Raw genomic sequence first — 12,146 nt, forward strand, 5'->3', positions numbered from 1 at the left:
ACTTAAGTAAATTTAATGTCATAAAATTGTTACTCATTGGCTGGCAGCCATTTTCAGAGCAGGGGCCGAATTGACGTCTATAGCAGTCAATGGCAGCCAATGAGTTAAGTACAATAAATCTCATATATTTTTCTTTATTTCAGACTTTTACTCAAGTAATATTATAAAAGGTGACTTCATCTTCTAGACATTCATTTTCTGCTAAGATACTGTTATTCCTTTTACTCTGTATCCTTTAGAGAGGATTGTGACAGAGCTGTAAATGATACCCTACCACTGCCAGTGGTTGGTATAGATGGAGTTAACAGCAGCGATGGACTACTCCAGAGTTTCTATGCAAGCAGTCTGAGACCACCTTGATCAAGTACACTAGAGTCTGGTTGCTTGGTTTGCTGTGGTTGTGCTGACACTGACGCAGACACATCACACACACATACATGTTGGCAGGGCAGCTGCTATGAATGCACCCACAGTCTCAGGGTCTGACAGTAAATCTACAAGAAACTTCACACAACAGGTTGTGATTTGGCTCAAGATTGCCAGCTTTCCACAGTGCTTTTCAGGATTTTTAAGTCTTTATAAATGATCTACAGTTTGGCATTGTTCGATTTGATTCTCTTCCAGTGACGACACTCTCTGACCAGCACCAGGTTCTACCACTGACGGAAAAGCAAAACAAAACTGTTGAGTCGAGCCACACTAGAACGCTACAATAGAGACTGACACATTTGGATTTAAGCACACAGTGCATGGTTCATTCACATGAGTCAGTGCAAAGGGACTCATTGTTGAAATATGTCTGCTGCTGTATACACACAAATGCCCCCTCAGTCAGGACTGATCGTTTTGCTTGAGAGAGGTTGTTTTCAGATGCAGGACACAGCAAATAATAACAGCAGCAATCAGCAGAAGTTACACACTGCATCTACAAATAACATCTCATCACATTAAACTGACACACACACACACACAGGTATTGCATTCATTGTGTGGAAAGTGACAATTCATTCCCTAGCCCTTAATCATCACAACTAAGTGCCTTACCCTAAACTAAACCTAACTCCAACCCTAAAACCAGTACTTAATCCTCAAAAAGCCCTTTAAAGTTGTGTAGACTAGCTACAATGTCTTCACAAGGTCAAAATGTCCTCACTAAAATAGGTTTGTTTAACAGTTGGTCCACACATCACACACACACACACGGAAGCTGGGACCAGCACTTCCTCCATATGACTCTTGACTATGACTTTGTAATGACGCAGTGATATCACACAAACATATGAGGCTTGTGTGTTGGAAGTGTGACGCCCACCTCCTGCAGCATGGTGCAATATCTACCGGGCTATTCTTCCTGGGTGTCAGTGAAAATTAACCCTCTGGCTCTTTGGACTCAGATCTTCTTAACAAAAGACCCTTGTCGCTATAGAAACAGTACTAATAATGAGATCTATTACTCACACCCACAACAAAGCACACAAAGACAAGCGTCTGTTAAGAGTTCAGCTACAGCAGTTCTTTCATATTCTTAACAGGCCTAACTGGCCTCCACATATTCATCTGTGCTGTTTATCAATAGTGTTGTGTGCGTGTCGCAGCCTCTGCAGATGTAAAGTGTTCATGCATAATTAATCAGTGACGTGTAAAACTAAATGATATGTTTGTCAGGGGTATACAAAATGGAGGATCCAAATACAGTTGCAAAAATGAACAAAAATAATCTTTAATAAAGCAAACTAATGAAAGTAAAAGACAGTTCAAAAACATGGAGCATACACATGAACACACACAAACCAGAGCAACAGACCCACTGAAATGTGACGTGAAACAAACTATGGCCTTGTTCAGACTGCAGCCCAAATCAGATTTGTAAACATATCCGATCAGAATCTGATCTTCCTGACCAACTGTTCACATTATATATTGCAAGTGATCAGATCCAATCTGCGCGTGTCCATACTGACATTGAAAACTTCTGTCTCTCCCAATCTACTTCTCACGCTGCAAAGGACACGTGTGTAAATAGAATATTATATCAACATGGGGCTTTTATTTTGAAACACCTACCATACCATCTGGATATGCCCAAATCCAATTTGGGCTGCAGTCTGAACAAGGCCACACTCAGGAGGAGGGGATAATCAGACACAGTGAGGCAAATAGGACATCGGTGAATCACAGCAGGGCGGGGCAGACAATCAACAGGGAAGACAGCACAGGAAGTCGAACTAGGAAGTACAAAATAAAACAGGAAACAAAGAAAAAGAGCTAAAGTGTGTAAATGTAAATGTTCAGTGAGAAGCACCAAGACAAATACAGTGGTCATGTCAAAACTGTGCTGAAGAGGAACCATTGAAAATGGGAAGCATCCACATGAAAACATCAACCAGCTCAATATTGCTGTTGATACACCCAACTGAACTGCACGCTCTAAAATTCAAACTTCCTCTTGAAATAGATCAGTTACAGTTGGTTGGTTCCAGAAATGGATCAGGGGCCAGGGGGGACGGAACAGCATCTCACTGCAGACCAGTAAAGCCAATCCTCAGGGGCATGCTCTACATCTTTGTCTGTGGAACTGGGTCAGTTCCACAGACAAAGATGTCACAAATAAATCAGCTGTAGTGACTGTAACCTGAGGGCAGAACAAGGTGATGACCAAATGGGTCACATGACCTGTCCTTACTGAGAAGCCATGCCTAATATGTCCAATATATATGTCATACTGTGCATCACGATAAAAACACACATAATAAGGGACGCTGTGAAACCGTTGGTACGGGGTCCAGTACCCCATACCCCCTGAGCACGCCCCATAGGGCTCCCAGAGAGACACGATCGAACGCCTTCTCCACAAAGCACAAACTCCCATGCAGGACCCTGCCAAGAGTGTAGAGCTGGTCCACCGTTCCATGATCGGAACAAAAACCACACTGCTCCTCTTGAATCTGAGGTTCGACTGTCTGACTTACCCTCCCCTCCAGGATCCCCGAATAGACCTTATCCGGGAGGCTGAGGATCTGCCAATCCAGAGGCACTGTCCCCAATGTCCACACAATGTTGCAGATGCATGTCACTCTAGACAGTCCTACAACATCCAGAGCCGTAAGGAACTCCGGGCGGATCTCATCCACCCTCGGGGCCCTGCCAAGAGGAGCTTTTTAACCATCTCAGCAACCTCAGGCCCAGAGATAGGAGAGCCCACCCCTGAGTCTCCAGACCCTGCTTCCTCATTGGAAGGCGTGTCAGTGGGATTGAGGAGGTCTTCGAAGTACTCCCGCCACCGACCCACAATGTCCTGAGTCGAGGCCAGCAGCACCCCATCTCCACTGTACACAGTGTTGACGGTGTACTGCTTCCCCACCTCCTGAGCCGCTGGATCATTGACCAGAACCTCCTCGAACGCGTCCAGAAATCGTTTTCCATGGTTTCACCAAACTCCTTCTACGTCCGAGGTTCAGCCCTCGTGCCCCGCCTCCAGGCTGGCTCCAGAGAGGGGTTTTTTTTACTGTGAAGTCCATGTATTTTATTCATCATTAGAGGTCTTTGAACTGCTCTTTGTCTGGTCCCTCACCTACGACCTGTTTGCCTAGGGTAACCCTACCAGGGGCATTAAGCCCCCGACAACTGAGCTTCTAGCTATCGATGGGACTAACTCAGGACTAATGTGCAAACTTTCTGATTGGATACAGCTCAAACTCAAATTGCACAACTTGTCCTAATCAACACATTAGCACTGACACTAAGAAACTGACAAACAATTCAGAAAAGGCTGTTTAATGACTAGATACAGTTAGCATTACATATTTCTATAGTACATCCGCACTGTATCACCTATTGTACCCAAGCTCTGTGCAGTACTGTTGGACATGCCAGGGTAAAGTGCTCTGTTATCAGGTGTTTGCAGAGTTCTGTCTGCCTGCAGAGAACTGCATATCTCACAGGAATGTGGACAGCTACAGTTAAAACTACAGCTGTCATCAGTGCGGCAGTTAAAGAATGTGGTGTAGTGTGGATTTCATGAATTAGTTATGACCAAGATGCCAAATGTACTTTTTGCTGTGTGACACTTCCAGTATTTATTAAGTATGTGTGAGCAGAATGAGTTTGACAGTGTACAGTTTAATTGAGCTAAGGCCGTAGCTCAACTGAGTCAGGCAATCGGACAACTTGCTGAGTCCAAGTCTAAGTGCAGTTGGCCGTGTACATCTGACTCCGCCTCTATAGGTGGCGCTGTATCTCTCTCTATAAGCTAGTGTGTATTGAATCAGTTTCCTGTTGAACTTTACATAACAGAAAAACAAACAGTGACTTGTGTCAGACGCGTCAGGCAGAAAATACCAAACTAATATTCTTATTGTGATGATTCAGTTACACTTTGCTTGTCACTGGTTAGTCGCGTATGAAACAACATCACAGCAGCTACAGCTGTATATGGAAAAGCAGAGACAGCACCTTGATTTTCTGTTTGTGTGTATTTAAATGTTACATTACTGTATGTACATGTCCTGTTTGTATTGAATGCTGTCTGAGTTGCTGCCGGTGCATTTTAATAAATACAGTTGTCACCCTCATGTGGAGGATAAAGCTGCTAAACAATTCATTTCAAAAACATGTGCTAATGTTTTATAAAGTGAGGGAAGAAATGTTTTAGTTGAGCCTGATTGAGCCTTGAGTCTCTTCCACATTACATTAGTATTTACTTTATTAACTGTCAGTATCAGATCATCCTGATTTAATACCAATCTTTAATCTTCTCTCGTCCTTGTGACTCTGTCCTGTGTGTGTGTGTGTGTTTGTGCGTGTGTGTGTGTGTGCGTGCGTGTGTGTGTGTGTGTGTGCGTGTGCGTGCGTGTGTGTGTGTGTGTGTGCGTGTCACTGCAGCAGTCTTTGATTGTTGCTACACTACACTGAGCTCCAGCTGCTCGGTCAGCACCTTGACTCAGCTGACCATGCAGGCCGGTGCTCAGGCTGTTACATAACTCTGGGTGGGAGGAGGCACTGTAAGACCCTTTGCTGTGTGTGTGTGTGTGTGTGTGTGTGTGTGTGGGTGGGGCATGGAGGAGGCAGCAGCAGAGGAGTGGCAGGACAAATGGGGGATGAGTGTTATTCAGTGGTGCAATGCAAAGCACATGATTGATTCCTGCAGTGCAGGGAAGCAGAACATGCTCCAAACCAGCACAAACACACAGTTATGTAACAGCACAAGTGCTGGTGCAGAGAGCACCTCCCCCCACTGCTGTCTGCCTTTAAGCTCCTCCTCTCACATGCATGGACACAGGAAACCAGGACAAGACCTGCACTTGCACAGCAGTAAGAAGCCTTTAGAGCAGGAACACATGACTGGTGTTCACTGATCGAGTCGTTATCAGCAACGATTGTTTTATTTCAGTTAAAAATGTCTTTTTTCTGTTCCATATAGTTGTAGACTGTGTGTGTTTTTTATTTGTCTTCTGCTTGTGTTTAAACTGTGACTTTGTAACAGTGTTGTGTATTTGCTGCTGCCTCTCTTGGCCTGGACTCTCTTGATCTCAAAGGGATTTTCCTGGTTCAATAAATGTTCAATGAAAACAAAGAGAGGAGCGTAGTGTTGCAGACAGCAGCCATGTGTGCTTGCTGTCGGACGTCATGACTCTTACAGTGACGACACTCGGTTTGTTGACGTCACCGGGTACCAGGCGCTCTCACTGATGGACAAGCAACAAAACCAGACCAGACCTGTGTGATGGAAAAGTGCTTCTGTCTTTGATTTGTGGAAAATGAAATTACACGTGTGTCAATATTTTCACTTTTTAAGAAGCAAAAAAAAATATTGATTTAATCAATTCAAAAGTATTGCATTTTGTTCTTTTTGTTTGTGGGCGGGCCTTATGAAGCTGCCTGCTGATTGGCTGGAGTTCTGGAGCGAGAGCTCAAGACAGGAAGTCGTCACAGACTTGGAGTCGCTGTCCGTCTGGAACATTTGTCAGATTCTAAACGTTAGATACTTACAATGATTTTGTCTGGAGCACAATAAATACAACATTTATGAATGATTAACTCCATATTCTTTTTGCTTGTTAAATATTGACACAAATCTAATTCCATAGTGGACAAAACAAGACATTTGAGTCTTTTTGGGAGACAGTTTTTTCACCATTTTCTGGACCAAGCAACCCATCAATAAACTGAGAAAAAGAAAGGATGAAGTGAATGAAAAGGGTTGTTATATGCTGCAATAAGTGACAAAGGGTTGTGCACCTGCACAAAGACGATAATCTCACCAACAATAGGAACCAAAAAGAAGGGAATACAAAGACTCACAAAGACAGGAAGTCCTGGCAATGAAACAGCACAACAACAGCTACCTGCTATATATCAGTTGTTTTACAAAGGAGCGGAAGAGTTGGTGCACAGATAAGAGCGGTGCGGTGTGAGCGGTGCGGTGTGAGCGACCTTCAGGGAGCTCCTGTTGTTGTGAAGGATTCGAACCATGTTACTGTTTTTACTGTGAAAATAAAATAAATCAACTCAACTTACATAACGGTAAAGTTTGTTAACACATTGTTGATCCATCAGTGAGTTCAAATGTGTGACTTCAGTGACCACACGAGGCAGCAGAGGACCAGCAGCTCCTGTGTCCTCCTGCTTTTGTCTCTGAGCTTTGGTGTGGGAAAGTGAGTGAGTGGTTTACAAACAGCACTGACAACGTTCCAAGTCTCAGGACAAAATCTATTTATTGACCACGTACGCCTGACTCCGCCTCCATAGGTACGTATGGAGTCAGTTTCCTGTTGACCTTTAGGACGCTGGGACGGGTCATGCTGTGGTTCATTGTGATACAGATCACATGGAGCTCAGGTGGTTGCATCACATGATTTCCGGCAGCAGTGCTGCAGTTAAATGTCGCCTCCTTCTACTTCCGTGTCAAAGACCAGGAGGACTATGTTTACATGACATTATTGTCTTAGTCCTCAAATCTGATCTTTACATCATGTAGAATGATCACAATGTTACATCGTATAGATGTAACATTATAGTTTGGGATTATACAATAATCCCAAACTATTAATCCTTCAGAGTTTTTACACTTCAGGCAGGTGGAGAAGTTGTCCAACAGCTTCTACTGTCACTGCTCTGGAACAATGACTGGTCCACTCGGTGACAGCAGTGGAGAAACACTAAAGGTGCACGTCAACTATCGTATGCTGTTGCTCTCCCACAGTCTTTGTAGAATATAAAGTGAAAGATCTGTGGAAGTCAAAGGACTGGGCATCAGCCTCACATCTGAACAATGACTGAACAACAAGAAGAAAACTCAGCTGCTGCTGCTGCTGCTGCTGCTGACACAGCATCAAAGACAGACAACAGCTTTTAAAACAACTCAATTATCACCCTTGCACACAAACGTGGTCTGTGACATCACTGACACACAAGAGTCCAGGAGGGTCTTAACCAACGACGACCAAGAGCTGGACTCTGATGCAAGGTTTGGTCTCTGTCACGTCATTTAAGGCTCCGTCCTGACTGTTCCAGTCTTTCCAAGCAGAGTGTGGGAAAACAGAGGTGCAGAGAATCCCACAGGAAAAAGTGTGTTGTGTTAAAACCTCAGGACGTTCTGCTCCTCGGCAACAACAGTGTCATTCAATCACCAAAGAGACAAAACAACACCTGCTCTGAAACAACACAGACACCACAGTCACATCCAAGTGTATCAGCTCAGTCACAGGATTCTTATCTTATTTCACTGATCATTCAGAGGCATTTATAGTGATACAGTGCTGACATTAGCCTGCTGCAGATTTATATATATATAAAGCAGCAATAATGTTGTTTGTTTCATAATGACAGTGATGGACTGACGGGGGTTTTTCTGTGTATTTTATAATCTGAACACGTGAGTCTGCTTTTGTGTCTGCATTTGAAATAAAACATAAAGAATAAACGTAATAGTACAAATATGAAACGAGTCACAACGTCACACCAATCCCAGTAGAGTAGAGCTGAGTAGTGCTGGAACTGTACAATGGAAAACACATGCAGATTATTAATCTACATAATAATAATCTAATAATAATCTTTACATGACAAGTTATTATTATTATTTCTGTTCAAATTGTAACAGTATTGTATTTTTGAATGAATGACTGTATATTATTGTCATGCAGGAAAGAGATGTGTTTTATTTTTATTTCAGTGACCTCTGACCTTTGGCATGTGGCTTCTAACTTATAACGGACTGTTCTAATATACCATAATGCTTTGGGGGAAACCCCAATGACCTATGACTTTCAGAGCGTGTTAGTTTGAGCTGCAGCCCGTGTTCCTGTAACATGAGACCAAACAGCATGTACAGGCATGAACACCTTCAACTCATTCTATAGCAATCACTGAGTTTTATGACGTAGGTTCATTATTTCTTTTATGTTTATGTTTTAGAAAAGCTTGAAAAGTTAAAGCCACACACACAACACAGGGGGAAAATATCCACTTCATTCCGATGCTGTGTATTTTTCTGCTGAACACACAGAACATTCATTTTTCAGTTTGACAGGAGAAGTGTGTGTGGTCTGCAGTATACAGACAAACATCCCCTCAGTCAGGTCTGATAGTCTTGCCTGACAGAGTCAGAGTTTTCAGGAGGAAGGAAGCAGCAAACAAATAATGTTGTGAAGAACAATAACAAGTGCAGTGTCTCCATGTGCCGCTCACCAGATCCCTGTGGAGGACCCAGTTGGCATGGAGGTAATGGATCCCATCCAGAATCTGATACAGGAGGGACTTCACCATCCCTCGGGGCAGCTGCATGGGCTTCTTGTTGGCCTTGGAGGCGCGATGGAACTTGATGATGTGCTATGAGGCAGAGAAAGGATCCACCTCAGTGTGCTTCCATCAGCTCATCAAATCACTGGAGCACTGACAGAAATCATGTCCACTCCAATGATCTCGTTTACACATACTGTGATTTTAACATCATTAGCAGCAGCTGTTGATACACGAAATGAGAGTCAGTCGTCTTTCAAGTGAGAGGTTCGATTCCCAGCTGAGCTAGTATGTATATACATGTATGTACATGTACATGTACATATATGTATATGTATGTACATATACATATATGTATATGTATGTACATATACATATACATGTATATACAGTACATGTATATACATATACACGTATATGTATATACATATATGTACATGTATATGTATGTACATGTACATATATGCATAAACATATACATATACATGTATATGTACAAACATGTATATATGTATATACATATATATGTATGTACATATACATGTAAATACATATACATGTACATATATGTATATGTAAATACATATATGTATATACATATACATGTACATGTATATGTACATACATATACATATATGTATATGTATATACATATATGTTTATGTATTTACATATACATATATGTACATGTACATACTGTATATGTATGTACATATACATATACATGTACATGTATATACTGTACACATACACTTATATGTATATACATGTGTATATACATATATGTACATGTATATGTATATACATGTACATGTATATGTATATGTATTTACATATACATATATGTATATGTATGTACATATACATGTACATGTACATGTATATACATGTACATACATATACATGTACATGTACATGTATATACATGTACATACATATACATGTACATATATGTATATGTAAATACATAAACATATATGTATATACATATACATGTACATGTACATGTACATGTACACAGTCAGATGGATGTAGTTTAGATTTCACTCAGTTTTATTCTCTCTCAGATTCAGACTCCGAGTGAAAGCCGCATTAATCACAAGTTCATTTCCACTGAAACTCCTCGACATCTTTGTTTGAATGTTTTTGTGAGGAGAGAAAACATGATGCGAGACAGACAGTGAATGCAGCATTGGTGCAGAGGAACTCACCCAAAGATCGTGTTCAGCATAGTCAAAGAGTAGCCAAACCTTCCTGTCACTGTGCGACAGGAAGACTTTCTGCAGGGCAATAACATTTGGGTGCTTCAGTTCTCGTAGCAGCTGAAAAACACAAGAGGATTGAATGAACTATTTAGAAGGAATTCTTTTTAAAACAAGTAAAGACTATGTGTGAGTCACAACTGCAATTATTCATTGTTGAAATGTTTGCTTGTGTGTTGTTGATGTTGTTGACAGGATAGCATCAGCAGCAGTGCAGGACAAACAGGTTCTCCTGCAAACAATACATGTATGTGAATGTTGCTCATTTCTCTGAATTACAACCAACTTAACTGGATTCTGACACAAATATTCATCTTTAAATCTTGACATTTATTGGGATTTAAATACTGACTGTCCAAAAGAAAGAGAAGTCATGTGATAACCCATCTGTAACTGAAAAAACAGGTTAATACACAGAGAACGGAAGGCTGATGTTGACATGAATGAGTGATTAAATACATGCCGTTCTAAATCACCTTAGAGCAGACAAAGAGACACACGTCACCATTCTGACATGTGCTATGTTTTAGTTTAAGAGGAGACACAATGTCATCAGAATACTTTACTAAATATGTCATCGTTATAAAGTATATGACAAATAAATATGACTGAATGTGTGAATGTAAGGATTTATGTCAAGTGCAGTGAAACAAGAAAACTGTTTTCAACTACAGGGTTGAAAGAGATTCCTTATTCAATAAGAGCAGAATAAAAGACAGTCTCACACACACACACACACACACACGCACAAACACACACACACGCGCACACACACGCACACACACACGCGCACACCTACACACACATGCACGCACGCACACACACGCACACACCTACACACACATGCACGCACACACACACACACACACACAGCACACACCTACACACGCACGCATACACACACACACGCACGCATACACACACACGCACACCTACACACACATGCACGCACACACACGCACACGCACACACCTACACACACATGCACGCACAGCACACACGCACGCACACGCACACGCACACACACACGCACGCACACGCACACACAGCACACACGCACTCATACACACACACACGCACGCATACACACACACACGCACACCTACACACACACGCACACACACACGCACGCACACACAGCACACACCTACACACGCACGCATACACACACACACGCACACCTACACACACATGCACGCACACACACGCACACACCTACACACACATGCACGCACACACACACGCACGCACACGCACACACAGCACACACCTACACACGCACGCATACACACACACACACGCAACCTAACCTTAAAACACATCTTCACCTTAAAATGTAGTCATTTACGTTGTGGGGACTTGATTTTTGTCCCCACAAGGAAGACAAGTCCCCATAATGTGACTGTGTAAACAGGTTTAGGTCCCCACAACATTAGTAATACCTGCACACACACACACTCACACTCAATGCTTTGAACAACATGGACACACTATGGACACACGTGGGCTTTTAAAACTGCTCCCAACTCAGCTTGTAAATCATTAATCAGAGTAAATGTCAGCGTTATATAAGATCAATAACCACCAGTGTTGAGAGTAATGTGTTACAAAGAAACAATGGAGTACTCTGCAATGAGAATATTTATTTTTCAAAACTGTAATGTCTTACTTTTTACATGTATGTTTGTGTCACAGTTCCTGTGTTTCTTACTGTTTGACAGACAGACACGTGTCTGAGTGCCGTGGTTGTATGGTGTGTGTGTGCAGCTCAGACGACAACATGACAGGAAAGATATCAGAGTAAAATACAGGTAGTACCAAGTAACAAGAGACAAATCATGCTGCTGCTACTCAAACATGGAAATAGAATTAAAGATTAAAACTGCAAACAGTATTGTGCAAGGCCTCGCTGCTGCCAGCAGGCGGCATTATGGGTGAAGATCATGTCCATAAACGTGCTCAGGGTCGGTCTCTTGTGCTACGTATGAAGTTTCGAGCAGATTGGTGAAGTTACAGGGCACTTCCTGTTTGTGGTGAATAGTCGATGTTGGTTACGATTAATGTGTTTGTTTATTTACGAAACCTGCATATCACCCAACACTTGTTGTTGAGTTGAGGCCACGGTCCCACCAAGTTTCGTGATAT

General features: G+C 42.1%; 1 protein-coding gene across 1 annotated transcript in view; it reads right to left on the bottom strand.

Moving 5' to 3' along the window:
- The window catches only part of cdk19 (cyclin dependent kinase 19), a 57,438-nt gene that overhangs the window by 20,056 nt on the left and 25,236 nt on the right, over window positions 1-12,146 (bottom strand). Inside the window, exons 3-4 of the mRNA XM_058613017.1 lie at window positions 9,951-10,061; window positions 8,689-8,829 (exon numbers count right to left, since the gene is read on the bottom strand). Of these exons, the coding sequence (XP_058469000.1) occupies window positions 8,689-8,829; window positions 9,951-10,061 (252 nt within the window). The remainder of the gene's footprint in view (window positions 1-8,688; window positions 8,830-9,950; window positions 10,062-12,146) is intronic.

The sequence above is a fragment of the Solea solea genome, chromosome 17 (assembly GCF_958295425.1).
Source record: "Solea solea chromosome 17, fSolSol10.1, whole genome shotgun sequence".
NCBI lineage: Eukaryota > Metazoa > Chordata > Actinopteri > Pleuronectiformes > Soleidae > Solea > Solea solea.